This window comes from Mytilus galloprovincialis, chromosome 13 (genome assembly GCF_965363235.1).
Source record: "Mytilus galloprovincialis chromosome 13, xbMytGall1.hap1.1, whole genome shotgun sequence".
NCBI classification, from domain to species: Eukaryota; Metazoa; Mollusca; class Bivalvia; order Mytilida; family Mytilidae; genus Mytilus; species Mytilus galloprovincialis.
The window spans coordinates 5,185,940-5,208,583 of NC_134850.1; the positions used below are offsets into that span (position 1 = coordinate 5,185,940).

Below are 22,644 nucleotides of genomic sequence, written 5' to 3' on the forward strand. Positions count from 1 at the left end.
GTGTATTATCAACAGATACCGAGATGTTCTCCGTTGCAACTAACGTAACTATTCAAGGTATATAACAAATATCTGTATTGTTTTTTTTTTTTCATTTTGAATTGTTTTCTATTTGTTCTGGGTTTTTTTTATTTGTTATTAAGTTACAAATTTATTTAAACTTGATTAAATTGCAGATTTATTTTTTGGTTTGTTTGTCATAATTGATTAACTTATTAGATAGTGGCGGAATATATACTAAAGGGACATATCAAAAGTCATGAGTAGATGTAAAACTTACAACTCCATGGCAAACAATAAACAAGAGTACACACACTCAAATGTCTCGCCTTCTTTACTAATCATTGATATTATTTCGATAGTCCTAAATATAAAGCTTTATTACAACTGTCAGATAAACTTAACGTTGACCAAGATAACTAAACATTGACCAATGAACTGTGAAAATGAGATCAAGGTCAAATAAAACCTGAGCAACTGACATATTGATCATACAATATTTCCATACACCGAATAATTAATTGACCATATAGTATTAAAAAAAAGACCAAAACTCAAAAACATAACTTTGACCCCTGAACCATGAAAATGAGGTCAAGGTCAGATGACACCTGCCACCTAGACATGTACATCTTACAATCATTTCATAAACCAAATATAGTAAACCTATTGCATACAGAATAAGAAAAATAGACCAAAACACAAAATCTTCAGTATAATCACTGAACCATGAAAATGAGGCCAAGGTCAGATGACACCTGCCAGTTAAACATGTACACCTTACAGTCCTTCCATACACTGAATACACAAGACCTATTGCTTATAGTATCTGAGATATGAACTTGACCACCAAAACTTAACCTAGTTCACTGATCCATGAAATGAGGTCAAGGTCCAGTGAAAACTGTCTGATGGGCATGAGGACCTTACAAGTACGCACATACCAAATAAAGTTACCCTATTACTTATAATAAGAGAGAATTTAACATTACAAAAAATCTTAACTTTTTTTCAAGTAGTCACTGAACCATGAAAATGAGGTCAAGGACATTGGACATGTGACTGACAGAAACTTCGTAACATGAGGCATCTATATACAAAGTATGAAGCATCCAAGTTTTCCACCCTTTAAAATATAAAGCATTTAAGAAGTTATCTAACGCCGCAGCCGGATCACTATCCCTATGTCGAGATTTCCGCGACTAAAGTCGCAGGCTCGACAAAACCAATATAAAGACCGACACCAGAAAAGAATAGAAAATACAACACAGAAAACGAAACACAACTTGACTTAGAACCAGGTTATATTCTATTTTATTTTTTTCACTACTGATGAAATATCCCATAAATATCGATTTGTTTGCTTCATTACTATTTAAACGAAGTAGACGTTGTTAATCAGATTTGATTATTTGACATCTATTTTTTTTAGACAAGCCAGTGTTAAGTCAGAAATTGTAACATCGATGGATGGACTTATAAAACTGACCTTGCTATTTTACTCACTGCCTCAGCCACAGTATGTGTTGTGGTTGAAAAACAATGAATTAGTAACGGACGGATTCAAGTCATCTCTCTCAAAGAGAATGGTTTATTTGCAGTTGTACAATAGATCAAATGGTGAATGGTTTTGTGGCAGATCTTACTTTTCCTAAGGAATTTTACAATAACTCTTACACTTGCAGAATAACAAATTTTGTTGGTAACCTGGATATTGTATTTGACGACTTTTCATTGAAACAGGTTTTTAAAAATTTGACTGATTTGAATAGATGTTGGTTTAAGAATGGTAAGATTAATTTCTTATTTGTTCGGGTAAAAATCACGTCAACCTTTGGTCAACATACTATATTTCAACTAAATTTACAAAACATTTGTAAAATATGTTGAAGCTTTTTTTTAGAAAGTGTATTCTGCTATTCGGCAGCACGAAACTGTAGTAAAAAAATTATTTAATATATAACAACAAGAGTGATCGGTTCATGCGAACTTGTGATTTAAGATTAGTCGGAATCTGTATAACATTTCGACAGAAAGTTAAAAGACATACTAAAATGTTGAAATACTACCTCAGATTTGGTACTTTGTTTTTGTGAGTATTAACATATTAACGACGCGTCAGTACCAAGTCAGGAATATGACATTTTTTTCCATTCGTTTCATGTGTTTGAGTTTTTTATTTTCCAGTCAATAAAGGACTTTCCGTTTTTAATTTTCCTTTGAGTTAGGTATTTTTGTTTATTTACTTTTATTTGTTTGTTGTGAGATTGTGACATAGTGATGTACCCATATTTTGACAATTTTACCTATTATGTCTGTTTTGTTCACGCATCGTTGTAATTATAATGAAATGTGATGCGACTGTCATAAAAGTGAAAGTAGATATCAAAGGTACCAGGATTATAATACATCAGACGCACGTTTCGTCTACATAAGACTCATCAGTGATGCTCAGATTAAAATAGCTGTAAAGCCAAACAAGTACAAAGTTGAAGAGCATTGAGGACCAAAAATTCCCTAAAAGTTGTGCCAAATACGGAAAAATTAAAGGTTTAGAGCTATACAACCAGATTCAATCCACCATTTGCTACATTTGAAAATGCCTGTACCAAGTAAGGAATATGACAGTTGTTTTCCATTCGTTTAAGGTCTTTGTTATTTGATTTTGTCCTTTAATTAGGGTTATTCCGTTTTGAATTTTCCTCTGAGTTCAGTATTTTAAATTTTGTGATTTTTACTTTTTAATACTAAGTAATTAGGAAGATAATTATCAACACTATATTTACCCAGATAGTTTGTGATATTTTTAACGAATTTGTTTATTTATAATCGCCTATATCTTAAAATTATTATTTTTAAGTAACTTCATTTCGTAATGTAATTAAGTTTGTCTGACCTACACATAACATGCATGTAACTACCATATTTATTCTCCTTTATTTCTTCAGAAATCTGCGAACCATACATGAAATTCTTTTTTGTAAGTGCAGTAGTCTTGTCGTTATTCTGACGACCATTGTCATTACAGTAACCAAGTGCGGGCAGTGGTGTTCTGGTACGTTTGAATAATCATAATAAAGTCAGTTTCCGTATAGAAGTGCTTTGTATGTGGTTATGTTTAATCACATAATTTTTTGTGTGTAAATGATAAGTGGCTTTAACAAAACCTTGTGAATTAATAAGTGTAAATGTTTGTACAGTTTTTATTTAGCCATCTACAAGACATTAAACTATCCAAATATACAATTTTACCATTGAAATATGATTTACATATATGTAGATTCAGTAATACACCATGGTAGAATTGGTAACCCAAATCAAAGATGTTGCACTTTTCTTAAATACTCCAGATGTACCTAAAATCCTCAAAGCTGCGACCTTATAGTTCAAATTTAAGGACTTCATCACATGTTTAAAATGATAAAAGAGATACAAAAGATGAAATATTATAAAATTTGTTAGTCCCCAAAATAATTTCACCATCTTTAAAATCATAACATTAACAGATCTAAGGTAATGGAAAATAGACAAAACAAATTCTTTCTTGTAAACTTGTAAAACAAAAAAAATTGCCAACTAATGGAGGTGCTGCACTTATATTATTATGTACATGTATGTTGATAACCAGATGTGCACAATTATGATTATCATTCATTCACATAAAAAAATAACAATTGAAGAAAAAACCAATAATCTATCAGTCTGAATCAGCTTTTCTGTACCAGAATCTAGCTCTGAAATCCTCACTACATGTGATGAAGGCTGGTCCTGTTGGAGAATGAGCAATGTATCTTACTGCACCATTATGCCCTGTAATATAATATATCATTTATGTCAGATGGTATTTTCTCTAATTTTCATGCTATTTTCACATTTCTCGATCTGTGTGAGAAAAGTCTTCCTAGATCTGTGTGAAAAAACTATTTATCAGCCCTCGGCAAACGATTGGTCAAAATTCAATTATGATGTTAAATTTTATTGATTTATCCAGAAATTCCTTTTATGACTTCATAAAAAAACATCACAATGCCAGATTATGTCACCTATAAAAAAACAAAACCAAGGGGTGTGGAAATGCTATGCCCGACTCGCCCGACTCGTACATTTGAACAACCGGACAAGTAATTATTTTTGTCTTGGTTGCAGGTGGACAAGTAAAAAAATATACAAAACAAAGTTTCAAATCCAACAAAAACATAAAATTAATTTCAAAACGTATAAAGATGTTTAATTTATGTAAAATAAACCAATGTTCAGCAAGTGAAAACATGATTGTTCATGACGACAAATATTACATGATACCGAAAATAGATCGATTACCAAAATAAATAAAAATAAGTCTGCGAACCAGAGTCGCGTAACATTGTATTGGCTTTGTCCATTGACCCGGGAATGGCGGGATGGTCAATTAAGTTTCATCCATCATTTACTGGAAGTGTCATTTTTTTAAATTTTGTATCGAGATTCAGATTGACAAATACTTAATAAAAAGCTGGGCAAGCAAGGCAAAAAGAATCATGAGTCGAGTAGAAAACCTTAAATGCAAACGGAGGACACAGAGTATTTAAAAAAAAGGAAGCGAGAATTTCAGACATCGTGGATATCAGTTTGCCCCTGGATATCTATAGATGGAAATTCGGAAAATAAAAGTTTTTGTCTTATTTATAGAGGGGGGGGTAGGACCTTTATCAGGATTCCGGGATCGGGTGTTTTTAAGCTTGGGATTTCGGGATTGACCCTTTCGTGATCCGGGAATCCTTTTTTTCGGATTTCGGGACGTCGGGATTTACTTTATTTAAATTCGGGACCTCTGGATTTCGTTTTTTTAAGTCTGGGATTTCGGGATCAGGACCCCTCCTATCCCCCCTCTTTATAGATGAAAGGTGAACATAATATATATGTTGTCAAACTGGTAAATAGAAGGGACGCTTTAATTGCACATCAAGACAATAATAAATAATCAAGAAAACACAATTAAGTGTGTCAGTTGAGAGAAACACCACAACATCAATAGTTAATCTATTATTTAGTTTACATTTCTTCAATCACTGTCCTCAAATTTAGTATAATTATTATGTACCTACTTGCTACAATTTTTATTCAAAAACTGCCACAAAATTGTCCTTTACATGTCATTTCATTGGTTGGTTTGCTGTTAGGTTTCTGTCCCATTGATGTTAACCCATTTCCTACTTTTCTTAATTTTTGACACATATAAACAAATGGATTTCATTTGTTTGTGATGCACAATAGTGCTAAGAAATAAACATATATTAGCTAACAAGAAATACTTCAATATTTATTGGGATCATCGGGGCAAGTAAACATTTTTCCGGACAAGTTAAATTTTTAGTTTTACTTGCCCAGGGACAAGTGCTCACAACAAATATTTCCACACCCCTGAAATCATTTGCATATCTTTGAAAAAGAAGCATAAACTTTGTTAAGATATTGTATAAAAATCATTAGAAAAATAGATTCCATCGCTATATCTGGTATATAACAATATTTCTCTAATCTCAACAGTTAAATTTTGAGTATTTAAAAAGGTCAGAAAGTAGATATAACTAGCGGCTCTTAAGAGCCTGTGTCGCTCACCTTGGTCTATGTGCATATTAAACAATGGACACATGGATTCATGACAAAAATTGTGTTTTGGTGATGGTGATATCGATGTGTTTGAAGTTCTTACTTTACTGAAAGTTCTTGATACTTACAATTATCTTGATTTATAATGAACTTTGCCCATTAGTAACAGAGGAAATTATTTTGTAAAAATTTACAAAAATTTACCAAATTAATGAAAATTGTTAAAAATTGACTATAAAGGGCAATTACTCCTTAAGGGATCACATGACCATTTTGGTCCTGTTGACTTATTTGTAGATCTAACTCTGCTGAACATTATTGCTGTTTACAGTTTATCTCTATCTATAATAGTATTCAAGATAATAACCCAAAACGACAAAATTTCTTTAAAATTACCAATTCAGGGGCAGCAACCCAATAACCGCTTGTCCAATTCATCTGAAAATTTCAGGGCAGATAGATATTGACTTGATTATCAATTTTACCCCAGTCAGATTTGCTATAAATGCTTTGGTTTCAGAGTTATAAGCTAAAATCTATATTTTACCCCTATGTTCTATTTTTATTCATGGTGGCCATCTTGGTTGGTTGGCCGGGTCACCGGACACAATTTTTTAAACTAGATACCCCAATGATGATTGTGGTCAATTTTTTTAAAATTTGGCCCAGTAGTTTTAGAGGAGAAGATTTTTGTAAAAGTTAACGACGGAAGACGCCAGACCCCAAGTGATGAGAAAAGCCTTTGGGACAGGTGAGCTAAAAAGATGTGGTATGAGTGCCAATGAGACAACTCTCCATCCAAGTAACAATTTGTAGAAGTAAATCATTATAGGTCAAGGTACGGCCTTCAACCAGAGCCCTTGCTCACACAGCAAGTCTCATATTTTAAATTTTGAAATCAAACAGTTTTGAGTGGAGACTTGATGCAGTGGTGGAATCAGTATTTGCTTTTCTAATTTTCATGACATGCGAACAATTCAACATTTAAAATGCAGTTGTCAAGTAATTAATTTTACATAATAGTTTAAATTTTCATCAGCATGTACTTATTGTAAATTTTAAATGCTTTCCTGATTAGTTTGGTGATAACTTGCCATTTTAAATTTACAATCAAATTATGATAATTGGAAATTAAATTTTTTTCAATGAAAATCTGTAATTGTAATCTGATTTTCAAGTAATCTGTTATATCAAGCACTTTTACATTACAATTATAGAATAATGATACAAACTGTCTGTTTAATATAATTTGTAAATAACTTTACTGTAAGATTAAACATGGAGCTTTTAATTATTGTAATTTTTTTCATACCTAATGCTAACAGTCTTTGTCTTTCAGCGTTTCTAGAATCCCAGCAACACAAACTGGTGGTCTTTTCATCAGGGAATAAAACTGAAAAAAATATCAATACCCTTTACAATAACACATTAAATATAAGTAAACCTTTCACAGAAAGAAGAAGTAGGTTAGATAAGTTCCTAACATGGCCCCATTTCTAGTTATAATTTCAAATAAGAATTTATTGACCAATTTCACAACAAATCATAGCTAAAAATATTACACACCATTCAATAATTAAATTTTCTTGGAGCAATTACAGAACTATTGATTTGACAAATGCTAAGTAAATCTTTTATTCTGGCAAAATTCCTAAAACGGATCCTATTAACATAACATTAAAGTATGAATTGAGTTTTACAACATCCTATAAACTCATGTCATATACTGTTGTGAAGTTAACCAGAAATAGATTTTTTGTCAGTCTTAATTATCATCAGCTTTTGATTGTGATGATTACAGTATCACAAACGATATTGTATCTTTTTTCTGAGATAAAGCCAAACTACAATATCAGTTTTATTTCTCAACTTCAAATTTTATCCATGTTCTAAACTCTGTTAAAAAGTTCATGCCATACCGGGCAATTTTTCAAAATCTCCATGGGGAATTTTAAGCACAAAAGGACCTAGTTTATAACTATATATATGCCATTTGTGTACTTAATTAGAATTTCTATGGTTAACAATGAGTGTACATGTGGTTTTGTAGTTTATACTCTGTTTAATGCCTTTTTAAAAGTACTTAATATAAATAGTTATTACTCTTGTAATGGTCAGGTCAACACCTCTCATGGGGTAAGGTGGCAGGTCTTACATACTATCTATTTTCTATGCCAGGTAACTCATATAACAGCACTTTTTACTGTTGAAAAATGTAAACGAACAGATTTGTCAGGATTGAAAATTGAATTAAAAAAATATGACATACTGTAATCTTCTGTATGGTTAAATACAGCCTGTGTTCTGTGTTCCTGTTTCCCTGTGGCCCCAGCTCCTGTATACATAATCAGACATCTGTTGGTAGACAGTTTCCATAACTTAACCAGGGAATCCTTCCCACTAGATAACACATACTGAAATATATAAACACATATTAAACAATTGAAACTGCAAGCTACTGCTCACTGATGATACCCCCACCCAAAAACTTGACTGTAAACAGGAAGTTGTTGAGTGATGAATCTGAACTACAAACTGAAATATTTAAATACAAACTGAAATATTTAAATACAAACTGAAATATATAAATACAAACTTAAATATTCAAATACAAACTGAAATATATTAAAATATATACACTCATGGGACAAAAGTGAGTGCTCACTGTCCTATTATTTCAACTTAAATCGATATTTTTCAGAAAAATATTACCAAGTAACTGTATTACTTTTAGGGATATTTATAATATATGTACCAAAAGATGTAGATATGTCTGAAGTTCTATTGTTTATTTGGCCATAATTTTCGTGATTTTCGTTTTCATCATCTGATCACAAATGCAAATTTTTACGATTTTAATTTAGTTAAGAGTGATAGCCAGAAAATTAAAATGAGCATGAATAATATAGTAACCAAATAAATAATAAAACTTCAGACATTTCTACATCTTTTGATATCTATTTGATAAAAATCGCTCAGACAGTTACTAGGAAATATTTTTTTGAAAAATATCGATTTTAGTTGAAATGATAGGACTATTTTTGACTGGGAACTCACTTTTGTCCAATAACTGTATATATATACTGAATTATATAATTAGTGAGGAATAAAGATACATGTTTTTAAATAATTTAATTTAAAACATTAAGAGTAGAAACAAAAAGTTTTGTCAACCTGAATTAGTTGTCTTATGGTACATGGACAAAGGGAGATAACTAAGACAAAATTTATCTCATATCATTGACATATGGATTTAGCTCTGACATCTTTTTATGTTCCTGCTGAGAAAAGTAAGTCCAGCTGTTGATATTATAAGAAATATTAAAAGTGTTATTTTCATTTTCAGTTATTAAGATCAGTTATTTGTTAACTTAACTTATCAGACAAAGAATTTAAAAATGGGTATTTAATAAATTTTTTAGAATTTATCTTATATTGACCCATGATTTTCTTCGACTAGTTTGAAAGCTGTTCAATTTGAGCAAGAAGATTAGTTTACACATTCTATTCATTTGGTTCAAAGATAACAGTGGCGGGTTTTTAGCTGACGCGCAAAGTGTCTGATAACAAGAAGATTAATTAAGCCAGAGCCCTTAAAATTAAATTTAAGAGTACTTTTCCATTTTTTGAAAACATTATTGAACAAACTTAATTGCCATCATGTGCCTTTGTAAATATACCGTACCTTTCCATTTCTTGAGAACATAACTGAACACACTTCGTTGCCATCATGTGCCTTTGTAAATGTATTAATGACCACATTTCCTACGCCATCCCAAACTTTTATATCTCCATCTTTAGAAGAGGTCACATACATGTTAGCATTTGGACTCCATTTTGCCTGAAAAGATAATACAGAGGTAACAAGTGAAACTGCGAGCTACTGCTCACTGATGATACCCCCGCCGCAAGTGGATGATATTAATAGTGTAAAAATATGCAAGTGTTCAGTAAACAGGAAGTTGTCGAGTGATGAATCTGAAAACGCATCACAAGGTATAGCTGACTTATATAAATCCTGAAACCAAATTTCAGAAATCCTTGTATTGTAGTTCCTGAGAAAAATGTGACGAAAATTTTCAACTTGGCTATCATGTGTAAAATCATACAAGTGTTCGGTAAACAGGAAGTTGTCAAGTGATGAATCTGAAAACGCATCACACGGTATAGCTGACTTAGATAAACCCTGAAACCAAATTTCAGAAATCCTTGTATTGTAGTTCCTGAGAAAAATGCGACGAAAAATATTCATGGGACGGATGGACGGATTGACTGACGGAAGGACAGACAGAGGTAAAACAGTATACCCCCCCTTTTTTTAAAGCGGGGGTATAAAAAGACAGCATCATATAACATGCAAAGAAAGGCCATAGAATTGATTTTTTTCTGAATACATTTTTTGTACATTACTGTTGATTCATTAATATTTGTTGTATACCAATTTTCATGGATTTCATGGGTGCAGGGAAACCATGAATTTCAATGTTCAAGAACTGAAAATTTCCTAAAGGATTATATGCAGACTTTGCCAAAACCACTTAATTCAGACTTTGTTAAAACCACTAAATTCAGACTTTGCCAAAACCACTTAATTCAGACTTTGTTAAAACCACTAAATTCAGACTTTGCCAAAACCACTAAATTAAATCTCCATGAAAATGCACGTTTTCCTCAGTCCACGAAAATGGGTACCCATGAAAATAAATAATATAAACATTTATAGTAATTTAAGTACAAACTATACATCAGCAGGACATGATCCTGTAATACAAAGAGCGTAACTATTAAAAACCGGTATTACATGTAGAAAAAATGATCATGAAACAAATAGAAGTTCAAATGAAGCTTGATAATGTAAAACTAATTCTTTGATGAAAGAACAGCAAAAAATCATATACCACTTAAAATTACCAGTGCTACGCTTGATATTTTCAATCTTAATACTGTGGTGAATAAAAATATGGGCAGATATTTCAGTAAGGATTAAATACAGAGCTGATAACAGTTAATGTACTGTTTGTGTATTTCTTAGGTCTGGAGACTGGGTCAATTATTTTTGCACATTTTGTCAATCTTGGACCCTTTCAAGCTTACGTTTACTTTTCTACATTGGCTAGAGGTATAGGGGAGAGTTGAGATCTCACAAACATGTTTAACCCCGCCGCATTTTTGCGCCTGTCCCAAGTCAGGAGCCTCTGGCCTTTGTTAGTCTTGTATTATTTTAATTTTAGTTTCTTGTGTACAATTTGGAAATTAGTATGGCGTTCATTATCACTGAACTAGTATAAATTTGTTTAGGGGCCAGTTGAAGGACGCCTCCGGGTGCGGGAATTTCTCGCTACATTGAAGACCTGTTGGTGACCTTCTGCTGTTGTTTTTTTCTATGGTCGGGTTGTTGTCTCTTTGGCACATTCCCCATTTCCATTCTCAATTTTATTACTATTCAGTTTTGGTTTTGCCTAATGTAAGGGACTGTGGGTGACATATAGCTGCCAACATCCACAAACTTTGGTTTCTTTTGGATCTTTGTCTAATTTGCAATCAAACCACATTTCTTTATTTTTACAAATTATACCTTTGAAGAAAAACACCAATTGATTAGGGCTTTTCCAGAATTAATTGTATAGGGGGTCAGAAGGCACTTGTACTAAAATTTGATTGGTGGTGGCTATATTATTTGAACATTTTAAGGAAATATCTAATTAAAAATGTATGCATGGTGGGGTGAAACAAAAAGTGCCTTCCGACCCCCCATACATTTATTTTTTTAACAGCCCTTATTTACATCTCTAATTATAAATTCTTAAATTCCTTATGGACCAAACTTACACATGTAATTGGTCCTTTGTGTTGATGACTGGGATCTCTGGCTACGAAACATTGGAATGTGTTCACATCGTAAAGTCTTACTGAAAGGACAAAAGTAAATTGTTATTTTCATTATATACATGTAGTACTTGGTCAAAATGGCCCAACTGTAACTATTAGAATCAATATGAACCCAGTGACAAAAAATAATGACTCTTTATGTTAATCTGAATAAAAAGTACATATTTAGCAATATTTAAATGAAACTACAATATTTCTTTACTATTTTGTGTAAAATGAGTCTAAAGAATCATATTCCCCTATATTCAGGGCTCACACTACTTCAGAATTATAGGGAGAAGTGACTTCTCTTTATGAAACTGATAGGGAGAAGTGGTCAGATTTGAAAGAGAAGTGCTCATTCGTGCGGTGCGCTACAAAGTTTGGATTTTACTATGGTATAAAGGGTCATATGTAAATAATGTTCTTTTTATATTGTTCTTTTCATATCTGAGTATACAATTAAAGTAACATTTCAAATTAAAAGTTGTTTAAGTTTTACTAAGGTTCTTGTGTGAAACTACCAACTTAATATCTAGCACTAAACAAATATTTTATTATTTTAAAAAAGTTAAAGAAATTATAATATATCGATAACAATTTCATTAAACATGTTAAAAACTATCTTGTGCATGAAATTTAGTGTTTCTTATCAAAAGATATACAAAGTAAAGCTGGGCCATGATATATTGATATTAGTATAATAGTCTCAGAGTTAAGCAACTTTCATCATGATTTTGAAACAATCCATATAAATTATAGGGAATTATATACACCAATCAATTAGATGTAACCAAAAGTCTGTTAATGCGTGTGGAATGCGTAATTTTTCCTTTTGGGATCAATATTCTTCTGTCAGCTGTTCCATCCATGCGTCCGTAGTAATTATTGTAAAAATACGGATTTCGGTCATAACTGGTTCGGTTCCGATTCGTAGTTTAGAAAACGGTCAATGGCGGAAGAATGCAAGAAAATTTACAAAAATAAACGATGTTTGACAAGTTATTTGGAAAGGAACATAACGTTTTTATTGCAATAAAGGATTGAGCATTTACTGGAGGCAACTTTTATCACGTTTAAATGAAGTAACAAACTTATTTTGCAGCCGAAGGTTAGGTTGATGTACGTTTTCGAGTAACAAGCACCGGAAATTGTGGAAGTGCACGAAGTGATAAAAAGTTCTATTTTTACATTAAGTAACCTGCTACACACTGCAAAGACAATGCTTCAACCTCTTTTCGTAAGAAACTGAATCGTTTCTGTCTGAATTTCTTTAATTATGAATAAAAAATTGATGTTTCATCAACTTGGTAAAAATTGACAATGCCCGATGACGGAAGCTACTGAAAGCGAGTATGATAAACAACAGGGCGACTTGTTTTCGCTTTTGGGGGTCGGGGAAAGCAAGGTGACGACCAGGAAAGTGACTTCTTCGCCCAAGTCGCCTGGTAGCGTGAGCCCTGATATTGTACAGTATCATCAATTTCTTGAAGTATTGGCCCGCCCAGTGATATCATTTGGAGGAGAGCCAAATAACTTACATGTCAGATGTTGAGCGCCCACTAGGATATAGTTCCCTGGATGATAAAATGATATTGGTTGGAGGAGAGCCAAATTACTTACATGGTGTATGCTGAGTGCCCACTAAGACATAGTCCCCTGAAGGATGAAGTGATATTGGTTGGAGGAGAGCCAAATAACTTACATGTTGGATGCTGAGTGCCCACTAAGATATAGTCCCCTGAAGGATGAAATGATATTTGTTGGAGGAGAGCCAAATAACTTACATGTTCACATCAGATGTTGAGTATCCATGAAGATATAGTCCGCTGAAGGATGAAATAATATTTGTTTGAGGAGAGCCAAATTACTTACATGTTGGATGCTGAGTGCCCACTAAGATATAGTCCCCTGAAGGATGAAATGATATTTGTTGGAGGAGACCCAAATTACTTACATGTTGGATGCTGAGTGCCCACTAAGATATAGTCCCCTGAAGGATGAAATGATATTGGTTGGAGGAGACCCAAATTACTTACATGTTGGATGCTGAGTGTCCACTAAGATATAGTCCCCTGAAGGATGAAATGATATTGGTTGGAGGAGAGCCAAATTACTTACATGTTGGATGCTGAGTGCCCACTAAGATATAGTCCCCTGAAGGATGAAATGATATTGGTTGGAGGAGACCCAAATTACTTACATGTTGGATGCTGAGTGCCCACTAAGATATAGTCCCCTGAAGGATGAAATGATATTGGTTGGAGGAGACCCAAATTACTTACATGTTGGATGCTGAGTGCCCACTAAGATATAGTCCCCTGAAGGATGAAATGATATTGGTTGGAGGAAAGCCAAATTACTTACATGTTGGATGCTAAGTGCCCACTAAGATATAGTCCCCTGAAGGATGAAATGATATTGGTTGGAGGAGAGCCAAATTACTTACATTTTGGATGCTGAGTGCCCACTAAGATATAGTCCCCTGAAGGATGAAATGATATACACCGTACTTCTGTTGCTTCCTGGAAAATAAATTCAATAAATATTCAAACTAGTTAGGATATAACCATTGGTCATTATCAATCCTTCCTTTTCTTATTTTCATAGCATAAATGTCATAAAAAAGATGACTGTTCATAAATGGATAGAAGCAAAAACCAAATACAGTGCAATTGGAATTTATTCAAAATCTTAAGAAAATTATTGATTTAAATCTTGGAACTTTTAACACCTTATAATATTTTTCATTTAATTATTGGAAAATAATCTCTGACTTCATCAATTTTGGTAAAAACTACAAAATTCACAACACAAAACTGTGTACAATGTATGTAATTTACCAGAGACATTTTTTGTTATATTACAATTAATATATATGTGGAGAAAAGTTAAACAACCATTCTATTTATTACTCCTTGTTTATTGTTAGTACAGAAATTTCTACGGAATAATAAACAATTACTGTCTTTTGATGAGGTAAATATGCGGTTTTATTGACTTTTGAAAAAATGATATTCACTGAGGCCGATGGCCGAAGTGAATATCAGTTTTTCAAAAGTCAATTAAACCCCATATTTACCGAAACAAAAGACAGTAATTGTTTTATTTCATATTATGGGAGAGGGAAATGTATTTAATGACAAACATATACCAAAACAAATTGTACATGAAGCATTTTACCATAACGTTGCATGTAAAAGCGCGTGACGTTTAGCGCGGTGAATAACACTTTCTCAGGTGAATATGCTTTTTTATTCAAAATCCAATTCATATAGAGAAACCTACTAAAATAATACTAATATGGAATAAACAACATTTATTGATATTTGAACAATGTTATTGACCTCATGTCCTATACATACCTGTATACTTTTGTATGCCTTCTTTACAGATGGACCTCATGTCCTATACAAACCTGTATACTTTTGTATGCCTTCTTTACGGATGGTTTGGAGTATTCAAAGAATCTAATGCTGAAATCTTTGCCTGCTGATTCTAAAATCTGATGCTGAGGGTGAAAGTCTAATGTTGTCACTTCCTGAAAAATAAATCAGAAACATGAATATTTATAATTCAGTTTTTTGTTCAATGTCATTTTTGATTGATAGTTGTTTTAAATGTTTGTCTTTTCATTATTTATTTTGGTCAATTTTTAGTTTTGTTACCATGGTTACATAGAAAAAACAATACTACAAAAATAACTTTAAACAAGTTAGAAAAATATTTCTCTCATTGTTAAAGGGGGTATGGTGACCTAGAATTGCTAACTTCTCCATCCTTTTTAATAAATAGTGAAGAGTTGTCTAATTGGTTATCATACCACATATTCATATTTTTACAAGATGGCATCTATTAAATGAAATACTTCAAAATTACATCAGTTGGCTAATAAAGAACATGGATCTAAAAATTTTGCAACAAATGTGTGTAAGATATAACTGAGAAATGTGTTCACCGCACCTTCTATTTGTTTATAGTTTTTTTACTATTACAAGTCCAAAAATCTGAGAAAATAATAAAAAAAAAATGTCAATTCCCATGACAAAAAACATTTCAATGCATGTAGAAGGAAAAATTGAGCTCACACAAATTATACAATCATGGCAAATTGCAATGAAAAACTATAGCCTATAGGCTGATAGGGATACAAATCTTTAACAAAAGGCATGAATAAGATACTTTTGTCCAGAAAAGATCCTCAAATACACAAAATGTACACAGAGTTATTTCCATTTAAAAGTACTAACATCTGCATGATCATAAAGAGTTCTGATGACTGGGTGATTCTCCATAGCTTGTTGTGGTGTTTCCATGGCAATGATTTCTGCTGGTGTGGCGCTTTTTGACAACATTCTTTCTACATCTAAAATCTGAAAAATAACAACAGAGTTTTCCTATTGCTTTGATCTCCTGTCTTTCAGTTTTAATATTATGTTTTCTTCATACAAAGGGTCAAGTGGTCTAAATTATTCCTTTAGGGTAATCACAAGCATGTCAGCACTAAGTTAGTGAGTTCAAACCTTGCATGGTTGTGGCAGGTGTTATTGACTCTTATTTTAATTAACACATTTTTGTAACAACGATTGCCAGTTTTTCTGCAGAAGGTCAGTGGTTTGAACTTCCTTAACCTATAAAACCTGCATGGCCCTCATGGAACAGCCAAGTGTGCTGAAAGTGGCATTAAACACCAACACCAACAATCAATCAATTAATTAATGTTTATTTTAAGATCTATAATCATTGAAAACCCCATGGCCATTTCAGTTCAAAACAAAGGCAAAACATCCTTATTTATTTTCAGAATTTACTCAAACCTAATCTTCAACGGACCAATGCAATTTAGAAAAGAAAAAAAATGGAAAACTACTGTTCGGGACTATCTGACTTTAATTAGTTCAAATGTCATTTATGAGAAGACTGATAGTCATACTATATAATATCATTTAAGAGGTTGGTCTAATAAACTACAAATCATGATGAGGACTTCGACATTAATTTGACATATGATTGGTAAAACATTTCTGTAGTTAGATTCACCTTAACGAACATTTAATGTGGATTCATTTAAGTTTCTGGGTAAGAAATTTCATGGATTTACATATTTTGAATATTGAATTTTCATGGCTTATGGAAAATGTGAACATATATATATCTAAAAAATCTAAGAAAAATAATGAGTCCACAGTATTATGTGACACAGAATTTACATGACATATGATGGAGACTTTACCTTGATAGATGCATCCTCTGATCCTGTTGCAATTAATTTCCCTGAAAAAATCAAAATGTTACTGTCAATCAATTCGCCGTTTCAGAATCTAATACATGCTAAGTGATATTTTCAAAAGCATACACTAAGACGTTATGATTGGTTTAAAACAATAGAAAGTCAACCAATGGCGTGACATTATTTTAATTTTGATGTACTAACAATGAGATTACCCATAATCCTTTAGATTCTGAAAAGGCAGTTTTGATAAGACATAATTTTAGTTTGAGTTATCTCCCTTGGTCACCATATTGTTGAGGAAGGATAAATGATTGATTTGGTTAAAAGACAAACCAAATAGAAACATGGGGTATAAATCTGATAAAATATTCTTACTACATTATAGTGTAAATCATGAAATTGAATTGATCAGAAAACAACTACTGTGGATTCAGTTATTTTCGTGGGTATCAATTTTCGTGGATTGCTGAAAACTTGCAAGTGAGAGGTTTAGCTAGCTATAAAACCAGGTTCAATCCACCATTTTCTACATTTGAAAATGCCTGTACCAAGCCAGGAATATGAAAGTTCTTGTCCATTCGTTTTTTATGCGTTTTGTTATTTGATTTTGCCATGTGATAATGGACTTTCCGAATTGATTTTCCTCTGAGTTCAGTATTTTTGTGATTTTACTTTTTTGCATATTCGTGGATATTAGATTTTGTGGTTTTACCAATTTCTGTATAAAAAGTTTAAAATATGTTATTCATTGAACATTTGAATTTGTGGTTCACCTGTACCCACATAACCCATTGGGTATCCTACGAAAAATAAAGAATCCACAATATTTTTAAAGTCAAGCAGTCAGTCAGATCCTCTTTTAACTGATTATATTTAATGTATGGGTTTTGCTCTTTGCTGAAGGATATAGATGTAGGAAGATGTGGTGTGAGTGCCAATGAGACAACTCTCCATCCAAATAACCATTTAAAAAAAAGTAAACCATAATAGGTCAATGTACGGCCTTCAATACAGAGCCTTGGCTCACACCAAACAACAAGCTATAAAGGGCCCAAAATTACTAGTGTAAAACCATTCAAACCGGAAAACCAACGGTCTAATCTATATGAAAAAACAAGAAACGAGAAACACGTATAAATTTCATAAACAAACGACAACTACTACACATACACTGCTGTATAACTGTTTTAATCCACATCATTTGGTCTGTGTTGGATAGTTGTCTCATACCACATTATTTTCACACAAAGAAGTTTTACATTTATATAAACCTACCACTAGGATGGAAAGCTGCTGCCCGACATGGTCCTTTGTGTGCTGTTACATAACAAGTTTCATAGAGTGCAGCCTCTGGTGAGATTGTCTGAACCGTAAAACAAAGTAAACAAAATGAAATATAAAAAAATAATGAAGTTTGTACATGCATAAAATATAAAAGATTCATACCTTGTTTGGATTTTTTTATGTTTGTGCCATTAAACATTTGTATTGAGGTTTTCAAAAATAACAGGGGTTTCATCATCTTTTATGTTGACAGGTTATTTCCCCCTTTGAAGTTGGTACTTCAATGAATACGTTATACCTCTAACATATTTAACCCCTCCACATTCTGTATGTATGTGCCTGTCCCAAGTGAGGAGCCTGAAATTCAGTGGTCGTCGTTGGTTTATATGTTACATATTTGTTTTTGGTTCATTTTTGTTTTGTACATAATTAAAGCCGTTAGTTTTCTTGATTGAATTGTTTTACATTGTCATTTCGGAGCCTTTTATAGCTGACTATGCGGTATGAGCTTTGCTCATTGTTGAAGGCCATACCATGACCTATAGTTGTTAATTTCTGTATCATTTAGTCTCTTGTGGAGAGTTGTCTCATTGGCAATCATACCAAATCATCTTTTTTTTTATCATATAAAAATTTCCTACATTTACATTTGCTGTTTTTGAAATTATGAAATTCAATGTACATTAGACTTTTCATCTAAGAAAATGTTCCTTTTAAACAACCCTCAATAAACAAACAAGCATCATCAGTTCTAATATTAATGATACTATATTTTTTTGGCAATTGGTGAGAGACCCCCCCCCACCCCAATAAACATGATAAGGGAGGTAATCCTAACATCTGTAGTAAACTCCAGATCAATACCAGTTCCTGGGATGGTGCTTACTGTAGTATTTTGCTTGGTGCCAGTGATTTCTGAAATATTAAAACAAACATATAAGACATCAAATCTATGCAGTCACATCAAAAGTTTCATAGAAAGCTGCCTCTGGTGAGATTGTCTGAACTTTTTGATTCAATTCCATTTCAATTCTTCACAATACTAAGTAAATAATGTTACTTACTCAAACAGAACAGTTGTGCAATGGTGAATGTACACATATAATAAGGGTAACTTTTTGGCCCTTAAAATTTGTGAATCAAAATATATTACAGATAACATTCTTTAGATGTTACAAAACATCAGTATATAGATACAGGAAGATGAGTGCCAATGAGAAAACTCTCCATTCATGTTACAATTTATAAAAGTAAACCATTATACGTCAAGGTACGGTCTTCAACATAAAGACTTGGCTCACACCGAAACAGTAAGCTACATTTATAAAGGGCCCTAAAATAACTAGTGTAAAACCATTCAAACGGAAAAACCAACGGTCTAATCTATAAACTTTTAAGCCAAATCCCATCTTGTACACAACAACTGATCCAAGAAGTCAAAATTAGAGCCTTTTAACAATGTTTAAAAATTTAGATTTTAATTACATTACCTTCTTCCACATCTAGTCCATATTTGACAACTGTGAAGAGTCTGTCTGATGGGGGACAAGCTGGATGAGCCTTTACAAGGTTAGATAATGTCACAGCTAACTGTTGATGTCCGTCATAGAATAACTGACTGAAATTATAAAATTTATATTTAGTTTACAGATCTTTGTTTACATGGTCTACATTATGTACATTTCATATATATACATGATATATGTTTATTTTATACTCAGTCAGTTAGAAACCACTGTGGCAAAAATAAAAGCAAAATATGATAAACCTGTACATTTAAATATCACAGTAGCAAAACACATCAATTTGTCGTGATCATTTTCACAGGAAAATGTTGCCGTCAAATTATTATAGTTCGCTTGGATGTAAACTTTAAATGTAAGTATTTACATATCATCGTGTTCACACAAAGGACCCCCCTCATGATGGCCTCCCCATATGCATATCTTACTTGTAAATATTTTGATGCATAGAAAGTTATATTTCACTGTTGGTTTCATAACGAACATTCACAAAATAATGTAGACTGCTGAGGATTGTTTGGGATTGTGTATATGATATGACCGTAAAATCACTGTAAATTCACTTGTGTGTCTTATTTTCACCAATCATGCCAATAGGATACAGAAACTTACACAAATTTACTCAATAATTCATGAAAACTAGCGTCAATGTATATTTTAACATTATTGCGAGGCAGAAAGATACATAAATTAACAAAGGTTTTTGAGTTTGTTATTTCAGCAGTACAGTTTGGAAGATTTTGTAGATTACACTGCTTAATCTAAATCTTGAAGGGGGGATATCCCGGGCTTAAAAACATAAAATCTTAAAAAATTTAAATCCTAACATCCGGAAATTCAAAAAAAGAATTCCTGATTCCTGAAAAAAATCAATCTCAAAATCCTAAGCTTAAAAACACCTGATCCTGACGTTCCGTAAAAGGTCCTGCTGCTCCCTCTCAATCTTGGGATATAAAGGCACCATTCTATTAACCAATTCAGCCAGACAGTTCTTCTATATCTATAGATATCTTAGTCCTTTTTAAGGGCAGCCCATTCAAAAATTGCTCAGTCCCAATTACTGTATTAGGCCACAAGTCACTACAACAATACAGCTTATCGCTAATCCCGGCTGACCCGGCCGCTTGAACTTTTGACGCATACAACAATCACTTTTCCATTGTGGCGTCAGATATTTTGTTTTGCGACGTCAAATTTTTACGGGAACCTGTGTAATATCCAGTAATGGCGGACAAATAGCGATAAGGTGTATACATACACCTTAACCGATAAATGCATACATGTGAACCTCCCGACGGGAGTACAATAATCCCGTTTTCAGGGGTCTCCTCCCGTCCTCCCGTTTAGGAGAAAAAACTCCCGTGTATGAAATATTTCATGAATGAAAATTTTTGGACGCCATATTTGATCATTTCTTATTACTGTACCGGTGTAATTGACACCTGTGTTAAATTTTACCTCTGTAAATCAAAGAAGATGTATAATTATATGGCTTCACTTGACAGCTTGGGTGTCAAACATACTGGTAATCAATGATGTTTACCTCTGGCTAACTGCCGTTGTTTTTATAAAAACTTTGAGTATTGGAAATAATTGAAATACATTTTTGTTACTTCCCTTTGTTTTATCCTGTTTTCAGTTATTTTGCTTTTAAAAATGTAAATTGTAAAAAGACTATAAATTATTCATATTTTAATCAAATAATCATAAAAGGATGGTAACTAAATGAATTTAAATGTTTTGGGACAAATAAAAAAATATAAATTTATAAATTATTTTAGCAATCTAGACTTCCTTTCAAGGATTAAATTGAAGTTTATATGATAAATCTGTCTCTCCCCCACCCATGCTAGGGCTGTATAGCCAGTCAAGGTCGTTAAGAAACCTCCATATATATAATCTGTCTCTACAAAGTGTGACTGGAATATACAATATGTCATTTACACTGATGAAAAATAATTAAAAAAAAAAGATAAAAAAAGATAAAAAAACACGGATGAAAAATCCTAGTTAGTTCAATTCCTAATAAAACCTTGGGATTTATAATTGTAGATGTCAGTATATATAAGATTTTATTAATTTAGCTAGAGATAGCAAAACATTTTACACTGTTTAAGTCTTTTTAAGTTTTCTAGAAATATGACTTTCATAATGCGTAAAAGCCATGCAGTACTATTATTAGTGTTTGTTATTTTTTTAATAAATTTTTGATGTTGCAAATATACATGTAGAGCAAATTTCTTTCTTATTTGTCTATACAGTTACCAATGATAAGGAGATGGAGACATGAATACAAATCTATACAGATAAGATAAAAATAAATATAATGATTTATTTGCAAGCAGTGAACAATCATTTATCACAAAATAAACAAAACAAGAAACAGATTCTTCTTAATATTTTATTTCATTCAAATAGAAAGGCAATAAGGGTACTATAAACATATTACAATTTGATGGAAATTTGAAGAAAAAAATAAATTCTACATCATACGGTTACATTTACGACAAAAATTTATGTCGATAAAAAACCTCCTGATCTGAGTCCTAATCTCCTGACCAAAATTTCCAAATCTCCTGATCTGAGTTTCACAGTCCATCACATGTATGTAAATGTCCGACATTACTGGAATCACACAGGTTCCGCAGAGTTTTAACGTCATAATACAAACTATCTGATGACACAATGGAAAAGTGATTGTTGTATGACATCGATAGTTGTAGCGGGACAGATTGTTGGGTCAGCCGAGAATAGCAATATGTATGTAGCTGAACTGTTTTAAAACCTTTTTTAAATGACATATGATTTAAATTGACAATATGGGGTAAAGGATGTGTGCATGATAAAATGTATAAACCTCACATAATAGTGTGCATGTTACTGATGTGCCATAGATCAACGTAAATTATCTATAGGGCCAGGCTTAGCAAAACTTCATCTTTTCAAAAATCATTATTTGGAATTTCTGAACAGAAGCATTTTTACCTGATCATAAGTCTGTACATTAGCTCTCGTTGCTTTATTTCTGCATAACCCCCTCCAGTCATTGTGTTAGCTTCTATCTAGATAATTTATCAGGAAGAACGCACAAAACCGGCAAAACTTACAACGTGCGTATTGTTTATACTCTCTATACTTTTCTTCATG

General features: G+C 32.4%; 1 protein-coding gene across 1 annotated transcript; it reads right to left on the reverse strand.

The window, feature by feature from the left end:
- Positions 1–3,189: 3,189 nt before the first annotated feature.
- Positions 3,190–22,641, reverse strand: LOC143057274 (cleavage stimulation factor subunit 1-like). Its single transcript, XM_076230552.1, has 13 exons — positions 22,483–22,641; positions 19,465–19,592; positions 18,810–18,889; positions 17,966–18,056; positions 16,691–16,731; positions 15,708–15,830; positions 14,876–14,998; positions 13,907–13,982; positions 11,419–11,498; positions 9,275–9,430; positions 7,859–8,003; positions 6,902–6,982; positions 3,190–3,810 (listed from the first exon to the last, which is right to left on the reverse strand). Exons 1-13 carry the CDS (start codon positions 22,542–22,544, stop codon positions 3,698–3,700), a joined length of 1,299 nt encoding a protein of 432 aa, XP_076086667.1. The 5' UTR covers positions 22,545–22,641; the 3' UTR covers positions 3,190–3,697.
- Between the last annotated feature and the right edge of the window lie 3 nt (positions 22,642–22,644).